The sequence below is a fragment of the Hyperoodon ampullatus genome (genome assembly GCF_949752795.1).
Source record: "Hyperoodon ampullatus genome assembly, chromosome: 6".
Classification (NCBI taxonomy): domain Eukaryota; kingdom Metazoa; phylum Chordata; class Mammalia; order Artiodactyla; family Ziphiidae; genus Hyperoodon; species Hyperoodon ampullatus.
Window position 1 is genome coordinate 4,203,172 of NC_136919.1, and position 20,091 is coordinate 4,223,262.

General features: G+C 46.1%; 1 protein-coding gene across 1 annotated transcript in view; it reads left to right on the forward strand.

Annotated features, from left to right (window-relative positions):
* The window catches only part of DDX31 (DEAD-box helicase 31), a gene marked incomplete at its 5' end in the record, with an annotated part of 71,845 nt that overhangs the window by 13,942 nt on the left and 37,812 nt on the right, over window positions 1–20,091 (forward strand). Inside the window, 8 exon segments of the mRNA XM_079705802.1 lie at window positions 1,624–1,668; window positions 3,006–3,047; window positions 3,850–3,914; window positions 5,470–5,589; window positions 5,705–5,811; window positions 7,339–7,574; window positions 8,566–8,742; window positions 12,470–12,529. Of these exon segments, the coding sequence (XP_079561928.1) occupies window positions 1,624–1,668; window positions 3,006–3,047; window positions 3,850–3,914; window positions 5,470–5,589; window positions 5,705–5,811; window positions 7,339–7,574; window positions 8,566–8,742; window positions 12,470–12,529 (852 nt within the window).

Sequence of the window (20,091 nt, forward strand, 5' to 3'; positions counted from 1 at the left end):
TTATATCCCTCTCCATTTTTCTATTTGAGTTGTTGGTCTTTTTTATTTTTATTTTTAATTGAATTACAAACCTTCTTTATAAACTAAGAAATTGGCCCTTTCTCTTAGGTGTGGCATATTTTTTTCCCCACGTTGTCATTTGACTTAATTTTTTTTAGATGTTACTTTTCCATTCTGAAATTTAAAAATTTTTATGTAATAAAATTTATCAGAGTTTTATAGATTCTGAGTTTTATGTCATCTGTAAAAAGGCCAACTTAATTCCAAATTTATTTTTCTAACTTAATTTTTTTTCTAAAAGGACATTTGAATTATCCATCTTTTCACTGCTGATATAAATTGCCTCTTATCATATTTCCTGACTTTCTATATGTATTTGATTCTATTCTAGGCTGTATTTGTTATTGTAATCTCTATGTGCTAGCATCAATTTTTTAAAACTACTGTAGATTTAAATTGTCTTATCATCTGCTGTTGTTCAGAAATGTCTTGATTATTCTTGCACATTTATTTTTCCATATGAACTTTGAAATCAGCTTGTCTGGTTATATATATTATTTTTTTATGCATATGTATGTATACTTGTGGCATGTTTTAGATATTTTATATATGCATAAATATGCATGTTCATGGCATTTTTATTAGAATTACATAACATTTATGGGTTGACTTAAGGGGAATTAGCTTATTTATAATATTGAGTCTTCTTATCCAAGAATAGGATACATTGTTCCATTTATTCAAATTTTATTTTATGTGCCTTAGAGGTATTTAAAATTTTTTATTGTACAGATTTTGTACATTTTTTGTGAAGCTTTTTTTTTAACCTTTTTTGGTTTTTTGCTATTCTAAGTATGAGTCCATCTAACTTTCTGTGTTGGAAGGCTGTTGATTTTCTGTATTAATTTTGTATTCAGCTAGTTGACTTGTCTTTTTTGTAGTAGATTTTCAAGTGATTTCTTTTTTTAAAATTTATTAAATTTATTTATTTGTGTCTGCATTGGGTCTTTGTTGCTACGCGCAGGCTGTCTCTAGTTGTGGCGAGCGGGGGCTACTCTTCGTCACGGTGCGCGGGCTTCTCACTGCGGTGGCTTCTCGTTGCAGAGCATGGGCTCTAGGCACGCGGGCTCAGTAGTTGTGGCACGTGAGCTCAGTAGTTGTGGCTCACGGGCTCTAGAGCTCAGGCTCAGTAGTTGTGGCACATGGGCTTAGTTGCTCCGCAGCATGTGGGATCTTCCTGGACCAGGGATCAAACCCGTGTCCCCTGCATTGGCAGGCGGATTCTTAACCACTGCACCACCAGGGAAGTCCTCAAGTCCTGATTTCTTAAGTTGTTTTTGTTTTCGTTGGTTTTTGGGTTTTTTTTAGGATAAAATATCATCTGCTAATAATGACAACTTTACTTCCTACTTTCCAGATTTATACATATTTCTTTGTCTTTTGTGATTGCATGGGCCAGAACTTCTAGATTAATGTCGTGTAATCATGAGGGTAGTGGGCAGGCTTATCTCTTTAATGAACTGCTCCTGATGTTGACAAGTGGCCACCCTTAATCTCCCCTTCTGGACCTCTGTGACCTGCGTTCATTCAACTAATGGCATTTCTTTCCTTCTGTGTCAACAGCGTGGTGACGGCCCCTATGCTCTGATACTAGTGCCAACAAGAGAGGTAAGCAGTCCCACTTTCGGGGTGCTAAGCAAGTACTTTCAGTGATATCGTTGAATTTAAAAGTGATTTTACCATTTTTCTCCCTGCTGCACAAATCACTACACCCTTTCCTTTGCCCAGGAACCATCCTTCTGGTTCTTAACAAGGAGAAAAATTCAAGTATTCTTTGAAAACCAGAAGTTTTTTGGTTTTGGATAAGTGTTTCTCTGTTATCTAAAAACTAATGACACTATAAATTTCTGTCCTTATAAAAGGAATTAAAATAATCACATTTTTGTACGTTGTTTTTTTCTTTTACAACTTAATTAAAAAATAAAAGCAGTTGACCCTACAAATGAACTTTTATTTTTTTAAGAAGCTGCTGTACCAAAATTTTTACTTGTTTCTCAAAGTTAAGCTTCTTGATGTTTTTCTTCTTTCTTGGTGGAAATCTCTTCTATCCGATTTATTTTATTTGTCTTTAGAGGCAATTTCAGATTAGGGTATCTGTTTCCTATATCGAATGCTAATCACTTCCTTGCAGAGAATCGATCATGACAATGGAGGTTTCTGTACAGCCTGCAGCATCCTGTCTCAGCTCAATCCATTGAAGGAGCAGGCACAGAGCTGTTTAAATTTTTACAGCAGCAAACTCGCTACTTCCCTGGGATGCTTCCTGAATACAAAACATGTGGAAACTGTATATATATCCTTGGATAAAGGGATTATGTAGAGGCTTTGTTGATGGTTGTTAATGGTTATAAACTGTTCAGTACATTAATTTTCTCTTTCTCTGGTTTCCACTGGGCTTGTTGGTTTTTTCTTTTTTTCCCCCTTTAATAAACTTGGGAAATGACCATCTCTGTCTTTAGCTGCTGCTCTGCCCCAGCATAGCCTTAGGATATAGTCACGTCACCTGTAAAGTAACGTTCCCAAGGCTAGCCTGTTGCGTCACTGTATGGTTTACCGCTTCACACATATTGCATTCTCTCTCTTTCCAAACAGGTTGACTCTGTTTCATTTTCTTCCATCTTTGTGTACCGTAGACTGTACTTTTCTGTGTGGTACTCTGGGAATTTGAGCCAGCAGAGGGAGCACAGAACACTATGTTTGTGTATGTCCAAGAAATAGATGTGATGTCTCTAGCCACATTCTCCAGACTTGACAGTTTTCAGAATCAGTCTAAGAACAAGGTGTATTTCCCAAGTAGATTCTGTGTATAGGGCTTTTTTTTTTTAAATCCTAACTTGAGGTCCAAGGTTGGATCCTTATCACTTTACACTGTCTAAATTTTTAAAAATAAATAAAAAGGTAAGAAGGGACCTTGCTCATTAACTCTAACTTTTTAACATTTACAGCTGGCCCTACAAAGCTTTGATACTGTCCAGAAACTGCTTAAGGTAAGGCAAGCCATGAGTTCAGTTTTGTCTTTTTTTTCCTGACTTTTTGAGGAAAGAGAAAGATACTAGTCTTTTCTTTATTTTCAAAGAGCTAGGAATTACTGCAGTTTTCCTTGTATTCCCTGGATGTCTCTGCTCACCCCAGATACAGTTTATAGGTTTTTATTGATCTGAACCTTACGAATCACCAATTTCTAGCTTAGTGAGATTATTAGTGTTCACTGGTACTTCAGGTCCTGTAATCTGTTCATCATAGTCACTAGCAAGCCACCTACAGAGACTCACAGGTACAACCTTAAGGTGATCCAGTGAAAGCAACTTAACAAGCCGCAAGCAGGGTTTGTTTAAGAAAGAAGAGAGAGAAAGCTTCCAAGCCAAAGGCTGCCAGCCCACTGAATTAGATTGAGAATTGATCTCTCCTTTCTTTTATCACGAGTGGGAGTAAGGAAGCATTGTACTTGGGTTTGATCTTAACCAAAAAGGAAAAAAAAAAAGGCAATAGACTTACTGAACTGTGTTTTCAATTCAGGCTGTACAGGGAAAGGCAGAGAAGCTACTTGAATCACTTAAAAAGCCCACATTTCTCTCTTACAGTGTCGGAAGCTAGTCGCCTAGGTATAATTTAAGTTACTGCTAATATCCATGGGCATGGCAAGGCCTAGGAATGGTGTCTGCACAGTAATACCTCCTGCAATGAAAAGCAGAGTCCTCCCTCACGACTTCCTTAAGGAAAGGGAATTTGGAATCAGCCTCTGCAGTAAATGGGGCTTTGCATTGATTTTGGTCTGATGTCTTTCTGTAGCCATTTACCTGGATTGTGCCTGGAGTGTTAATGGGAGGAGAGAAGAGAAAATCAGAAAAAGCCAGGTAGGGGGAGGTTTGTTTATTGTTAATTCCTTTTAAAGTCTGTTCTGTCTTCCTCTTCAGTAAGACTCTGGCCCTTCTCAGCCTGGGGAGAGCCTTGTCTCAGATGATGGTTCCTAGTCCCAGTGTGTGGGGACAGATTGAGTCCCCAGGGAGCGGTCACTCTAAACGGTGCTGTTTTTTAAAATATTGGTGAAACTACGAAGGGCTCCCCTTTTGATGTGGTCAGTAACAGCTCGTTACCTTCTTAAATCTCAACCCCCCGCCGGCCCCCGAGACCCACAGTCCCCCCTTGTTAAGGATACATCCCCCTTGACTCCCTTTTGTGGATATTGGGAGTTTGGGATTTTTGTTGTTTGATTTTACAGAAACAAGATTATAAACCTACCTAATGCTTTGCATCTTGCTTCCTACACCCAAATACTTGATTCCTAATTCTATGTTAGAATTGGTAATGGGTGTCAGTAGAAAATTGTTGCAAGAAGTAAATTCCAAATTTGGTGCATTCTTTTAAAAACAGTTTTATTTTGTTATAGCTTAATGCTTAGTAGTTATGCTCAACCATGTGTGTAGTCTGTAACTGAGGAGCAAATATTCAACTTGAAACCTTCAGGTATTGGTTAGGGTAAGATTCCGCTGTAACTAACAACAGCAGTGGCGCAAACAATATGGAAGTTTTTTCTTTTTCTTTCACATTTAAGAAGCGTGACGGTAGCCATCGGGGCTGGCATGGTGCGTGCGCCAGCGTGAGGACCCTGGCTCATTATGGCTTTTTGTGCCACTAAGCGAAGCTTCCATTTTCAGGCTTTCCTCATAGTGTTAGATAGTTGTTGGCGCTCCAGCCATTATACCTGATTTCCTGCTGGTAGGAGCAAAGATAATCATACCTCCTCTTTTTAAAGGTACTGGTGGGGTTTGCATGCTCCCTTTATCCATTTATCTCATTGCCATAACATGGGCATGTGCCCACTTAATTACAAGGGCAGCTGGAAAATGTACTCAGCTAAAAGTTGTAGGCTTTTATTACTATGGACTAATGGGATGAAGGATGGTTGTGGAATAAGAAGTTAGATTTATTCCACCTGGTCCATGGGGCAAGGCTAGGCCTATGGCATGGAAGTTACAACAAGGATCCAGTATAAGAAAGAAGCATTCTAACCATTAAAGCACGTTGGCATGGGATAATGCATTCAGGTGGGAGGTTCCCTGGCACAGATGCCTTCAAGAACAGATTAGGTGACCATCTATCTGGAATATTCTAGGAAGCATCTATGGATCAGATAAAGGGCATTGGGTTATATAGTAAAGATTCCTCTGAGACAACTTTAATAGGATTTCAGATCTTACAATTATTTTTTGTAAGACAGAGAAACTTCAGAGAAAAATTAGAACTTAAATATATCTTTGTATCCGCTTGTCGTTACGTTTGTCATGATTTCGAGCTGTGGTATGTTGGTGCTGGCCATGAATCTGTCTCCTCCTCAGCCTTTTCCCTGTGTTTTCTATTGCTATGGCTCCATCTGATTTACTTTCTTTTATGATATATAAATTTAAACAGACTCCGGAAAGGAATAAATATTCTCATCTCAACTCCCGGACGCCTCGTGGATCATATTAAATCCACAAAGAACATTCATTTTCGTCGAATCCAGTGGCTGATTTTGGATGAAGCAGACAGGTGAGCCCTTCCAGGAAGCAGGAAAGGGCTGTTTCTCTGGTCTTTTGGGCTCTTCTGGAGCCCCTTAGTGTTCCCTTTATTCACGTAGATTAAAACTCCTCCCTTGAAACCACAGAATCCTGGATTTGGGTTTTGAAAAGGACATCACAGTGATACTCAACGCTGTAAATGCCGAGTGCCAGGAACGACAGAACGTCTTGCTGTCGGCAACACTCACGGAAGGTGAGTTGAGAAGTGCTGTTTGTTCTTCATGGAGAGGAAGGGCCTAGACGCGAGCTGCGTTGTTTCCCAGCAGCAATACTTAGCCTCGGTGGGGAGCGGGCGAGGAGGAAGGTGTCCCGAGAGGACTGCCCTTCAAACCATGTGTCCTGTGCTCCCGGCCTCCCTCGCCCATCATCCTGACCCTCCGGTCCCCAGCACGTGGGGGAAGGGAGGGGGGCAGGTCCCAGGCCCAGAGCCCTCACGGGAAGGAGAGGCTGCTGTGCTCCCGTCGGGGTGTGCAGGAGGGGAGGACGCTGCCTGCCACCCGCCTGGTGGTCTCGTGAGGTGGTGATCGCGATTGCTACCCACTGAGAGCAGGGCTCTTGTCCTGAAGGTGGTAACTAACCTCTATCCCAGCTCATTTTTTGGTGTAATCACCCTGCCTTTCTCCTAAAGAGAAATCTATCCTAAAGAATATATTCTGTGAGCTCATTTCTGTCTTTCCGTCGTTGTTAAGAAGGAATTTCTTAGCTCTCTTTTGTTGACGGGAACGCCTAGGCTTGGAAAAGTTGTATCACCCTCCACCAGGAACCCCCGCACGTGACTCCCTGTCTGAGCGACAAGTCAGCTCATGTTCTTACGTCACTTTACTCGGTTTACTAGCCTGCTCTGGTGCACACGTACCAGATGCCATCCACGTGACTCACCGGCAGTTCTCAGAGTGTATCCAAACTAACAGTGACTTTAAGAGAGAATCCATGGGACTTCCTGGTGGTCCAGCGGTTAAGAATCCTCCTTGCAATGCAGGGGACGTGGGTTTGCTCCCTGGTTGGGGAACCAAGATCCCACATGCTGCAGGGAAGCTAAGCCCGCATGCCTCAACTACTGAGCCCAGGTGCCTCAACTAGAGAGCCTGCGCGTGCCCGCAAACTACAGAGCCCACACGCTCTGGAGTCCGAGCACCACAACTACGGAGTCTGCGTGCCACAACTAGAGAACCCGCGTGCTGCAGCTAAGACCTGATGCAGCCAAAAATAAAATAAATAAAATAAATAAATATTAAAAAAAGAAAGAGAGAGATAATCCATGGAAAGGGGATTCTGTGCTCAAAAAGTTGGGGAAATGCCACACATTACCTCCCCCTCTTGGAGATTCATGTGCACATTTCTACAATAAAGGTCCTGAGAAGGCCTGTAAGCCCGGAAAACCTTGGGAAGGAATCCCAGGAAAGCTTTTTATCAGGGTTTTCATAACTTACTTGACCACAGAACCCTTTCTGGGGGGTGGTGGGCAGGCATCTGTTTCAGTGGTCTTCCACGGGTCAGAGTTTAGAAACTCTGGTGGTGTGGATGGGATTTTGGTCCCTGGGAAGAAATAGGTGGGTCCCTGCTGGACTGACAGTGGGGCAGATCAGTGCTGGCATTTGGGGATACCCATCAGGAGTTTCTTAATAGGCCTGGGTGTGTGGTGTTGGGGGCTGTGCAGGTGTGACCAGTTCCACAGCGTGTGCCTATTCAGTTGTCTTGTCCTTTTCACGTTTTCTCCAAGGTGTAACATGGCTAGCTGATATCAGTTTACACGACCCAGTCAGTATTTCTGTCCTGGATGAAAGCCATGACCAGTCGAACCCAAAGAGCAAAGCCATTCCTGAAGCTTCTCCTCCACAAGCTAGCGACGAGCTGGACAGCTTTGCCATACCAGCGAGTCTCGAGCAGTACGTGACGGTGGTTCCCAGCAAACTGAGGCTTGTCTCCCTAGCGGGCTTCATCCTGCAGAAATGCAAGGTAGGTCTGGGGACTGGGTCCAGCCTGATCCGGGGAAAGACCACAGTTTTGTTCATGTCGGGCATTGAGGCAGTGAGCTGAGACACACACAGAAGCTTCCAAACTGAGCTGTGGTGCAAGCGCAGACCTTAGCGGAGATCTTCTCAGTCAGTGGTTCTAGGATTGCAGTGAAGACTCAGAGGTCACTGATGGCCATTACGTTCAACTTAAGATCTGCCTCAAATACCTTTCCTGGGACTGATACCGGGCACGTCACAGATGGTACACACACGCTGGATGTGAAGCAGTACAGTAGCCTTTGCTCGTGTTCTTTAAAGAATCATTGTATTTGTATATTTACTAGATTCCCGTGGTAACTTTCTCTAGTATATGGGGACATAGTAGGTGGAAGGGCATCGAGGGTGCAGCTTCAAGACCAACTGCGTGTGCAGAGTCCCCGCTGGGGAGTGCCATGCGTGGCGGGACCGAGTGAGGGGGAGGGACACAGCCAAGGGCGACTTCGCTCTGAAGCACAATTGTTTTTCTCAGATGCAAGAGGCCTGTTCGAGGTTGCAGCTATGTCATTTTCCTGTCCTACATTCTTTGTAGTGTGGAGGATCTGTGTTATTTTTATTATTATTATTTTAAATTTTTTTTTTTTTTTTTTTGCGGTACGTGGGCCTCTCACTGTTGTGGCCTCTCCCGTTGCGGAGCACAGGCTCCCGACGCACAGGCTCAGCAGCCATGGCTCACGGGCCCAGCCACTCCACAGCATGTGGGATCTTCCCAGACCGGGGCACGAACCTGTGTCCCCTGCATCGGCAGGCGGACTCTCAACTACTGCACCACCAGGGAAGCCCCTGTGTTATTTTTAAAAATAATTCAAAGCCATCTGTCACCTCTGTTTCCAGATCGGGGCTAGCCTGCCCGTGTGTTTTAGAAAGAGATTCATTTTAAGTGTCACCTGATCTTAAAAACACGTGGTGGTTTTTCCCCCTTTGTATCGATGTAGTTTGAGAGAGACCAGAAGATGATCATCTTTTTCTCGAGTTGCGAGCTGGTGGACTTCCACTACAACCTCTTCCTCCAGACCCTGCTGAGCGGCTCAGGGGCCCTGGCCCGAGGTGGGTTGCCATGTGCCTCCACGCGGTTAAAACTCCTGCGGCTGCACGGCGACCTGGAGCAGGAGGTGAGCCTGTCCTCCCGGGTTGGCCCTGGCTTCCCTAGGGACCCCGCTGGGCCAGGGAAGAGCGTGGCTAAAGTGGGCGACCCACCAGAGGCCAAAGCGGGTGGCGCGGCTGTGTCCGTGGGGCGAGAGGGAGCCTATTGTTCCCGTTTGCTTTGCTCCGGGAGCTGGTCTCTTCCACCCGAGAGAGCTCGCAGGCCCCGCTTGGCCTGACTGTACCCCAACCAGCTGTTAAGGCAACAGAGTACCACTAAGTAGCTGGCACCGGGGAAGGGTTTTGCCTTTTTAGTACCCAGTGTGTAATTAGGGCTTGATGTCTTCAAATTAAGAGCATTAATGGAGCTAAATTGTGGCTCCCATATGGTACTGCTGAGCGTGACTGCTGTCATTGTCAACAAGATGCAGCGCTTTCGCTCGGAACACTTGGGTTGGGAGAGGACGCGGGGTTCCAGAGGGGCTGCAGGGGCTCAGCGCTGGCGAATATTTTCGATCAGGAAGAGGAGTGGAACATTTTCCTCACCTTGGGCACTTAGCTCCGTTCACTCTCGTTCCACTGCTGGTAGGCAGGCCATCCATTTAGGGAGTCGAGCGGGTGCAGAACGAGATGAACTCCCTGCAGCTGTGGCAGGAGGGACAAGCAGGGCCTGGGAACGGGAGCCGTCTTGTCCCAGAGCAGAGGTCACCAGGCCGCGTAGAAAGTTAGGAAGCCAGAAAGAAAGCCAGAGATTGGAATGAGGTTGGACTAGCACCACCTTTTAAAAATCAGAACCTTTTTAGAGCTAAAGGAGACATTAAAGGTCATCAAGTCCAGCCCCTCTTTTCTTTTTTGCTTTTCTTTGTTTTAATAATTAAGGAAACGGAGGTTTAGAAAAGTGAAGTTGCTCAAGGTGACTCAAGGACACAGCTTCTTTTTTTAAATATAAATTTATTTTATTTATTTTTGGCTGCGTTGGGTCTTCGTTGCTGCGCGCGGGCTTTCTCTAGTTGCGGCGAGCGGGGGCTGCTCTTCATTGCTGCGCGCGGGCTTCTCATTGCGGCGGCTTCTCTTGTTGCGGAGCACGGGCTCTAGGCGTGCGAGCTTCAGTAGTTGTGGCGCACAGGCTTAGTAGTTGTGGCTCGAGGGCTCTAGAGCGCAGGCTCAGTAGTTGTGGCGCACGGGCTTAGTTGCTCTGCAGCATGTGGGATCTTCCCAGACCAGGGCTCGAACCTGTGTCCCCTGCACTGGGAGGTGGATTCTTAACCACTGTGCCACCAGGGAAGCCCACAGCTTCTTATTCAACACAAGACTATACAGAATTTCCTGAATATTCTGGCTTTAGTTTTGTAAACTCTTAATCTTTACCTTCAGGATCCCCAGTTCAATCAAGTTCGTTGATTTCATAATGTAATGCCATTTATGGGTGTTTTTTTTTAACTGATTTTATCAATATCCTAGGTCTGTTTTCTGCAGAGCCATCCTGCAGGGTAGGTGTGAGGATGAAGAAGGAGCTGGATGTGGACTCAGGAGGATCTAGGGGTTTGAATGTGTCAACAGAAGATTCTGCAGTTAGGTTATTTCAGACTGTGCATCTCTCATTGTAACAGCGTGGTATCTGGGTAGGGTGTTTATAGCCGTGTGCTCTGGGGGCAGACTGCTTGTGTTCTGGTGCTGACTCTGCCATTCACTGGCTGTGTGACCTCAGGAAAGCATTTAACCTCTCTGTGCCTCAATGTCCATGCCTCTGAGGTGGAGAGAACAGGAGTACGTACTTCTTGGAGTTGTTGTGACGATTCACTGAGTTAATGCAGATCAAGTACTTAGTACCTGGCCTGGTGCAGGGTGAGCACTGGGTAAATGTCAGGTGCCATTATTGCTGTTCTTTCTCTTTCAGGAAAAGTGTAGTTTTTTCATCGTTTAATAATTGTTAGTATTTTACTTGTCTTGTTTATTAACACACCCTCCCTGTGAGATGGGTAGAAGGTGGCAGGGAGGATCTCTGTATTTTGTTTTCTAAATATTGGTGCAGTGTCTTGTCCCAGGGGACTAAGCTAACACCGTCCCCATCACGTCTTCCTGGCTTGTTACCCTGCCCCCTGCTCCACATGACCTTAGTGTGGTCTCCCGAAGTGACTGCCGTGACCCTAGCCAAGTGTAAGAGCATCAGAGAGGAGCTCCTGTTTGAAGAAGTTGCTGTGTGATAGCTGCGATGGATGCTCAGGACTCTGGTAGTTGTGTTCCTTACCCCACACCTGAGTGCAGTATGTCTGGACTTTACGATTAGTTTCACGGGCTTTTATGAACTTTCCGGATTTTTTTCTGATTTTGGCTCTACAGTGCAGCCATAAATTCCCTGGGTCCAGATCTCAGTTCAGTCCTGTATTAACAGTGTATGCACGTGCCTTGGGCAAGTTACTTAACCTCTCTGTGCCTCGGTTTCTTCCTCTGGAAGTGAGGGTGGTGACAGTACCTGCTCATTGGGTTGCTTTGAGGATCGGATACGTTCAGACATGTAAAGGGCAGGCCAGCGTCTGGTACCTGGTACACACCCTACGTGCCGGTTGTCCCTGTCCACTGTGCTCCGTGGGGTGCAGCCTGGGGTCCAGTCACGTGATGGAACGTGTACCCGCGAAAGGCCAGAATGAGGTATACCTTGGTGTCAGAGCAGAAAGAGAGACTTCACTTCTTTCTTTTTTCCAAATCTATATTTCCTTTTTGTTGTTGTTGCTAACAGATGGACATGGCCAAGTCTTAACTTCTGGCAACACTGTGACTTAAACACACCCCCAGTGTGGCCCCTGCAAGTTCATGCCCAAGGCCTTTTGGTCCACCAAGTCTGCCTTTAGGAGTTTACCCCAAAGGAATAGTTAAGCCTGAGCACAGTGACTTACCTGCAGACCTGTTGATCGCAGCGTTGTCTGTGACGGTGAGCAGTGCAGACAACCTCAGCTGTCAGGAATGGGGCGCTGGTCACGTGGAGGCGGGGCTCCCGTTCAGCTGAATGTGGTATAGTCACGGGAGACAAGGTGGTTTGGGGCTATTTACTGGCATGAAAAGATGTCCACATCCAGTTGAGATATGATAAGAGCACGTTAGGAGTGTGAGAACCATGATGCCAGTTTTTAAAAAGCCACACATTTCATTATGTTTCGCCTAGAAAGGGGCTCAGGAAGCTTCAAGGTGTTGCCAGCGGTGGTGGTGTGTTTTGAGTGGTAGGATGATTTAATTTCCTTCCTTTGACTTGAAGTATAATTTTTCTATAGTTAAAATATATGGCTTTCATAATTTGAAAATCTTTTTAAAAATCAGCTTTTAAGAAAATTGCCCCATAGGAAAGGTTGGTTGTTGTTCAGCCTCTAGACCACCTGTAGAAAAGGTGTTAGAGTAAATTCTGAGTTGGGAACCCTGAGTGCAGGAACTTGTGGCCTTTGGCCCTCCTTGCTCTGGGTGTTGGCCATTTCTGGAGGGCGTGGCCCCCTCCCTCCCCCCGACCCCCCCGCACTGTCTCAATGAAACGTGCTGCCCTCAAAGCTTGTTACTCTGCCGCAGTCCAGGAAGCCTGGTCGTGTAGGTATAGGGTCTTGTTGGAAGATGTGAAGAATCCACTTCTTCCTCTTTCTTGGCAAAACCTCTCTCTCTGTGCCTAAAAATAGTTACAGCAGTAGAAAATTGGGAGAGTTATGAGAATCTAAGCCTACCTTGCTGGACTCGATCTCAGAGTTACAAAGGCCCTATTTTTGCTTGTTTTTGTAGGAAAGAACAGCCGTGTTTCAAGAATTCTCACGTTCCAAAACAGGGGTTCTTCTCTGCACGGTATGTATCATTCTGCGCTCCGTGGGAAGGTTGACAATGGTTGTGATGGTGGTGGCAGTTTTTCATCTCCTGACGATTTGCCTTGGGGTCACCGGCCCCACGGGGAACAGGAATTCCGGGGGCCGCTTGGTGTGGCTGGTCTCTTTGCACTCCTGGTTTGCCACCTTACTGCCGCAGATAGCGGGCTGCCACCGCGCGGAAGACTTGGCGATTTGCTCACTAATAGTGGCAGCTGTTTGTCTGAAAACGTGTGAATCTGGACGATTTCTCTCCACCAAGAACTTGTAAATTACAGCTATCGGGAGTAATTAGAGCTGAGAAAGTCTTTTCACAACAAAATCACTCCGCTTGCCTCTGCTCACCTTCTCTTAAAGGAAAGTAGATGCGCTTGGACAGAGTCTATGTGCTGGTGTCCAGAGCTACCATCTGCCCTGCAGTTTTCAGGGCCGCTCACTCGGCCTCAGTCTTTGCAGTCGTGGGTAGCCACCTCCTCCAGCACCACGGTGACCTTTGTCGTGCACATCTCTTGTGATCTTTTGAGATTGAAAACTCACACCTTCCACGTCCCTGCTTCCCTGGGGACTCACTTCACCAAAGTTGCTGCTGGCTCCCAAGATTAAAATGCCTTCCCTGTTTGTGCCATCTTGGAAGATGGAACTTAATCCCCAGCTGGTTATTTGAGAAACTCCTATATATACAGTAATGAAATTGCACCGTCAATTTAGTAATCCTGTGAACAAGGGCTGGGTAGAAGCAACGACATTTAGCTGCTTGAGTGCCTGTCTAGGCCTCGTTCAATACAATTACTTTTTAAGGAACTCCTGTTCTCTATTTAGTTTTAAAGGTAATGGAGATTGTTTTCTTTCTAAATTGAGAGTTTGTGAGCGAGTGCAGCTTTGTTTCTCGTGTGTGTATATATGCATGATCACCTACAAGACGGCCTGCCCGGTGACCTGCGGATGCTCACGTGTGTGTGGCCAACAGTGGTTCCGCCGGCTCTGGTCCTTCAGATCTGAGAGCCGTTGCTCCTGGAATGCTTGCCTCCGAAGGAGATCTGAGTCTGAGCAAGTAGCCCTTCTCTTTATGAAGCCCATCAAGTCAGATGCTTGTGTTTGCTCTAAAACTGTCTTCACTTGCCTGGTCCAAAGCGAAGATGAGTCCAAGTAATCTACTTGATAAAGGACTTTGTCAAAAATCCTCTGTCTGGGGCTTCCCTGGTGGCGCAGTGGTTGAGAGTCTGCCTGCCGATGCAGGGGACATGGGTTCGTGCCCCGGTCCGGGAAGATCCCACATGCTGCGCGGAGCGGCTGGGCCCGTGAGCCACGGCCACTGAGCCTGCGCGTCCGGAGCCTGTGCTCCGCAACTGGAGAGGCCACAACAGTGAGAGGCCCGCGTACCGCAAAAAAAAAAAAAAAGAGAGAAGGCAGTAGGAACCTGTGTGTTGGAATTTGGATTAGGACCAGAATAAAATGCTTTATCTTTGACCCTTAAGATGCTGGATTTGTCCCTGGTGGAAAATTATTGAGTCTCCTAGTGTGCAAATGCTGCCATGTTTTTTACAGACGTGGGTGAGCTCTAAGTCTCAAAGAAAACTCCAGGTATTTGAAGTTCAGTTTTTTGTTTTGTTTTTGGGTTGTTTTTTTTTTTTAGTAGCTCTCCGGAAGAAAAGATCATTCTCTGAAATGTGATTCTCGGTGGGGTCAAAAGCATATGATGATTTTCCTTGTCCTGTTGGCTGCTGCCTGCAGGCAGGTGATGTCAGCTAGATGAGGAGCACCATTGACTTGGCACCTCTGCCCCCTGCCAGTCCCGGGTGCCACGTGAAAAGCAAGCTCTCACTTGCCATAGTCTGATTTCTGTAAGCCCCTCGGTGCGTGTTCACTTGCTGGCCCAGGTCACGTCCAGCATGCAGAACCTCTGCCAGTCTCATCTTTTCTTTATTCTGCTCTAGGAAATGACTGGAAAAGAGCTGGGTGGGAGCTCATGCCTCTCCATTTCTAAGCCGGGGTACAAGCCCGGAGTCCCCAGTGGGGAGAAGGTCTTCTTTCCTGCCCAGTCTTCCTTCGACTTCTGCCATGTTTGTTCGCTATAGGCAGAAACTTGGGGTGTCTGAGATGCTTTGGCTGTGATAGGTGGGGCCTGGGTTGGGGAGATGTTGTCACTGCGTCCTCTTCAGCAGCCTGTCACTTGCCAGGCTCTGAAAGCTCTCCGGGAGCCTCCTGGGTGTTAATGAGCAGCGGGGCTGCAGCAGGACAAGGCGGATGGAGGACTTGCTTCTTTGGATAAAGGGGAGCCACTCGTGAATTGTTGCGTGGGGACTTTCCCCCTCTGTACCGTATCTTTTGCCATTTTGATGTATCATCCCGAGATCATTTTAATGAGGCCAGAAGACTGACTGTCTTGTTGAGAAGCTGGGAATTGTGGTGTAACCACACAAAAGCTCACAGTTCTGCTGTTTCCTTTACTTCTAGAAAATCCCGTTGACCCCATTTTCCTCCCTTATATCTTTTCTATTGTGAAGAAAGTTAAAGGTGTGTCTCTCTGTGTGTGTGTATGTGTCTGTGTTTCCTTTCATCTTAAACATCTTAAAAGCAAGGATCTTAACTTCACGCAATCTTGCGGGACCTGGTACATGGCTGTATAATGTGGGTTCTCAGCACACGTGTGACCGCGATGAGTCCAGAGTCTGGGCAGAGGTGAAAAGATGGTCAGGAAGGAGAGACCAGCCTGGGAAAGAGAAGTCCTTACATATTTGAAATGTGAGTTTGTGTCCTCTAGAAAACTGGATCTAAGAAGAACCCAAGTTAAGGAGGGAGCACGTGTCAGCAGGAAGGAGTCATTTGGAAGTTCAAAGCCCACTTTCCTCAGTGGAGTTAAGAAATCAAAAGAAGCAGAATATTTCCTGGGGCTTATAGTGAAGCACTCACCCTAAGCCAGAGGTTTTTTTAATACCACTGTTAAGTTGAGGGGTTGGGAAGGGGAAACCCCACCGAGTGACTGGAATGTGGCGTTTCCAAGCTCCCTCTAGTTTTAGGGCTGATGCTGGCCCTCCCTGCTTGTCCCTGGATGTAAGTACCCAGTGCCTTGGCCTTTTCCCAGCAAGGAGAGGCACTTCCGACTCCACCTGCATCCGCTGGCTGAGTATCCCTTGGAATGGTCTGCGCTTGTCCACACCTGCCTGCTGTTTCAGACGATACCTAAAGCACCTGTGCTGCTCTTCGTCACCTTTTCTCTCTCTCTTTTTTTTTTTTTTTTGCTCGAAACACACCATTAGGTCTGTGCAGTTCTTAATTTCCTCTCCTCCTGGGAAATTTCGCTGTGCCAGGCGGGCAGGAGACAAAGGAGGGGGGCTGTAAGCATCCCAAGAACGTCCCTTCAGCACCCCTGAAGAAATGGAGACTTTCTCGGTTTTCTCTGGGGTATGCTTTTTAGGCGAAGTGTATCTTTTCCGCCCGTATTTCATGCGTGTTAGTGGCAAGATCATTTGGAGATGGTTGGCTATTGACTGAGTTACGCTAACTCATGTTGCCAGCTTTTTGGCGGCTCCAGCCAAGATCTCGCGCCTCTGACAGCTTCTGCGCTGTCTCCTTCCCCCTCTGATTACGCAGCCCAATCTGTCACCCGGACGACGGGGGCCTGTGCCCCGCTGATGGCTTTCCACACGCCCGCAGTAATGACTTTGGCAGGACGGGAAGGCAGCAGAGGCGAATTTGCTGCGTCCCTTTGCTCGGAGAGCCGCAGGACCCCTCTCCCTGTTAGTAAAAGCACTTTGTGAGGTTCTCGGGTAAATAAATGAGTCATTTTAATCCAACTGACAGGCTGGCACCTGAGCAAGCTGCCTTCCATCTGTACCCCTTGGTCTCATGGAGGCGGCCAATTGTCAGGCCCATGGACTTCAAGGCCTGACTGGTGAGTGTCTTTCAGAATTGACTTTAGCAATTCTTTCGCCCTAATTAGGTTAAAGGAATACAGTTGGGTTGGATCTAAGTTCTAAGGGTGGGCGGAGAACTGAAGCCTTTGCTGAGTCTTGTGCAGGTCAGTTTCCTGTGGCTCTGGTGCTGCTGGTTGACAGCATCCAGGACGATGGAGCCATGTCCCCTTCCTCTGTGGTCCTCTGCCCGGGTCGGGTGGATGGGGTGTGACGGGGGAAGAGAGCCGAGAGGCTTTTAAATCCCCACCTCATTGCCTCCGTCTGGCTCTTATTTCATCACGAACTGGAACACTCAGATTTACAATTCTCAAGACATTTTGCACACCCACTGTCTCACTGGATCTTCACAGCAACCTCGGGAGATAAGTAAATTGTAGCCATTTTATAGGTGGGTAAACTGAGGCTCAGAAAGCAGAGGTGACTTGCCCGGATTGGTGGCTGCTAAAGTGGTCCTAGAGTCCGGTTCTCCCTGTTCCTGCACTGGCAGGATTGATCCACTCTCCCACCCTCAGAGTAGCCTCGGCTGAGACTGGAAAGAAGTGCTTAAGGAAATGGCTGGTGAAGTCCGAGCAGTGGCTGGCTGTGAGGTGCCGCCACCCCAACACCAGAAGTAGTGGGCGGCGGGAAGGTTGTCAGCCTGGTGTCCTGAGCCGATTGCCCAGCCCGAGTGGGAAAGAACCGTGAACAGTCCTGATGGCAGTGGCTGCGGTGCCTCCTAACTCACTGTTTCAGCGTGTTTGTACCCGGAGTGGCTTTCCTAACACCATATGCTAGTTTTGAGATTCATCTGTGTTTCTTAGTTGGATTTACTAAACCGACGAGCATTAAATTTTTTACAAAGCTTACCTGTAAAGCTCAGACAGCCCATTGTCTGTGTACCTCTCCCAGTGCGGAGCACTTAAATGAAGTAAATCATTTCTTAACAAGAGCTTCGCAGATTTAAGAACCCGTCAGTTTTTCTAAAGACAGTGACTGTGGTTAGTGTAGAGAACACTCTAAATTGTGTTCTCAAAGGCATCGGCTCTGGAACATCAGCTTTCAGGGCACCTGGGAGCTGTCAGAAAACACTTCCTGGGTGGTTGACACACTTCTAATACATGAAATGTCTGCTTAACATTTATAAATGCAGCTTCTGGCCACCGTTCAAAGGAGACCCACAAATCCCAGGTGGGATTTAATCAGAGCGAAGGCAGACCAGCCCTGACCTGCCTGCAGTGGTCTTCTGGGTGACTTAGATGATGGTGGGACAGTGTCTTCCTTGAATCCTGCCTCTGACCCTGGAGGATAAGGGTGCGGTTGTTTTTTTTGTTTTTTTTTTTGCGGTACGCGGGCCTCTCACTGTGTGGCCTCTCCCGTTGCGGAGCACAGGCTCCGGACGCGCAGGCTCAGCGGCCACGGCTCACGAACCCAGCCGCTCCACAGCATGTGGGATCCTCCCGGACCGGGGCACGAACCCGTGTCCCCTGCATCGGCAGGCGGACTCTCAACCACTGCGCCACCAGGGAAGCCCCGGGTGCGATTGTTTTAATGTGCTTCTTACAGAACTTTGCATAGGATTATTATTTTTTAAAAAACCTTATATACCTATAAATTCTTAGTGATACCAAAAAGTGAGGAGAGAGGAGGAAGAGCCGTCCTTTACAGATGAATGCCAGTTATAGAAATGGAAGGAACTATAGGCTTAGAAAGCCGTCATTTTGTAGACATCAGGGTAACAACTGATACAGACAAGTAGCATCAAATGATGCTAAAACCACTGGGCAAAATGTTCTGAGAAGCAGTCTCAAAGTTTCCCTCCTGAGGTTACTCACTCATCGCAAAGGAGAAAGGTACCGTCACAAGGGAGTGAGATGGTGGATGCCACCTGCTCCAGTGACCGAGCACAGTGTCCCCAGCACAGGACAGACACCCTGCCTGTATCCTGAGGTCACGTGCTGGGCGATACACCCCACCCTGATGTCGTTCTGCCAGAACGCTCCCCCAGAATCTTACTATGAGGAGACAGAAAAGTCCCGATTCTGGGATGTTCCTCAGGACACCTGGACTCTTGAAAAAATGATTGTTTTCCAAAAAATAAACAATAAAAACAAGTAAATGTTAAGGGTGGGGATGCAGTTCTACGTTAAGGAAGTCTAGAGGGCTATAATAAAAATAGAATGAATGATCTAGGCTTCAGTCCTGGGTTAAGAAAGGAAAACAACTATAAAAATCGTCTTAGGTACAAGTGGTGAAATTTGAAAGTGGACTGATTATTGTAAAATAAACTTATTTAGTGTGAAGTTTCTTAGGTGTGGTAATGGTATTGTGATTTATGTAGAAGAATGTCCTTTTAATTAGAAGACATGTGCTGAAGTATTTAGGGGCAAAATGTCATGATACTTGCAACTTCCTTTCAGATGGTTCAGAAAAACACATGTGTACAGAGGAAAAAAGCAGCTGTGCCAATGTTTAGCAATTGGTGAATCAGGATGAAGGACTGACAACTGCTCATTGTACTATTTTTCCAGCTTTTCTGTAGGTTTAAATTTTTCTAAATAGAAATGCGGGGTTGTGCGGGGGGAGGAATGACATGCATTCGTCATCAAAAGAAAAACAAAGCAAACAACGCAGGAAACTGCGAAGAGAAAAGTAAAAATTGCCCCAAATCCCTCTACCTTGAGGTAACCACCGTTGACAGTTTTGGTGAACCTCCTTCCAGGTGTTGGTTCTCTGCTTATCGATCCATCTGTGCATTTATCCATTTATCCATCTGTCTACTTAATGTCTTCTGTTTTTGTTACCCTCTCTTTTTTTCCTGGATTTTTTGGTGGAAGAAAGACCATTTGTCCTTTAGAATGCTCCACATTGTGTCCCTGTGGTGCTGTTTACCTTGTTCCTGTCTCCCTGCAGTAGGTCTAGGCACTTGCTTAGATTCCATTTCTAGGGTTTTGGTTTTGTTTTGGCAAGAATATGTCATAGGCGATATTCTGTCTTTCCTATTGCATGACAGCTGGTTATCTTACTTTTTAATTTTTACTTATGTTGAAACATGGTCTCAGGGTCAGAAGTATAAGGGCCCATTAAAGGAAGTCCAGCTTCCGTCCTCATCCCCTCCCCCATTCTCTTCCTTCCCGTATAGGTCACTTTTTTATAAGCTTTGGGGTTTCTCCCTCCATTATTTCTTTTTCAAATAGGAGCAAATATATTTGTACTTCCCCCATTTCTTACACAAACGCATACTATTCACACTCAAGATATAGCCTAGATATCCTCCACATCAGTACATAGGAAGCTCCATTCCTTTTGTAGCTGTGTAAAACTCCGTTCTACGAGGTAGGTATTGCCGTGTTTTATTCACCCCGTCTCCTGCTAGACACTGGGGTTCTTACCAGACCTGCAATTATAAATAGTGCTGAACTCGGTGCTTTGTGACCACCTAGAGGGGTGGGATAGGGAGGGTGGGAGGGAGAGAGACGCAAGAGGGAAGAGATATGGGAACATACGTATATGTATAACTGATTCACTTTGTTATAAAGCAGAAACACACCATTGTAAAGCAATTATACTCCAATAAAGATGTTAAATAAATAAATAAATAAATAAATAGTGCTGAAATGAATAGCCTCGTGCATAGATCATTTTAAATTTTTGC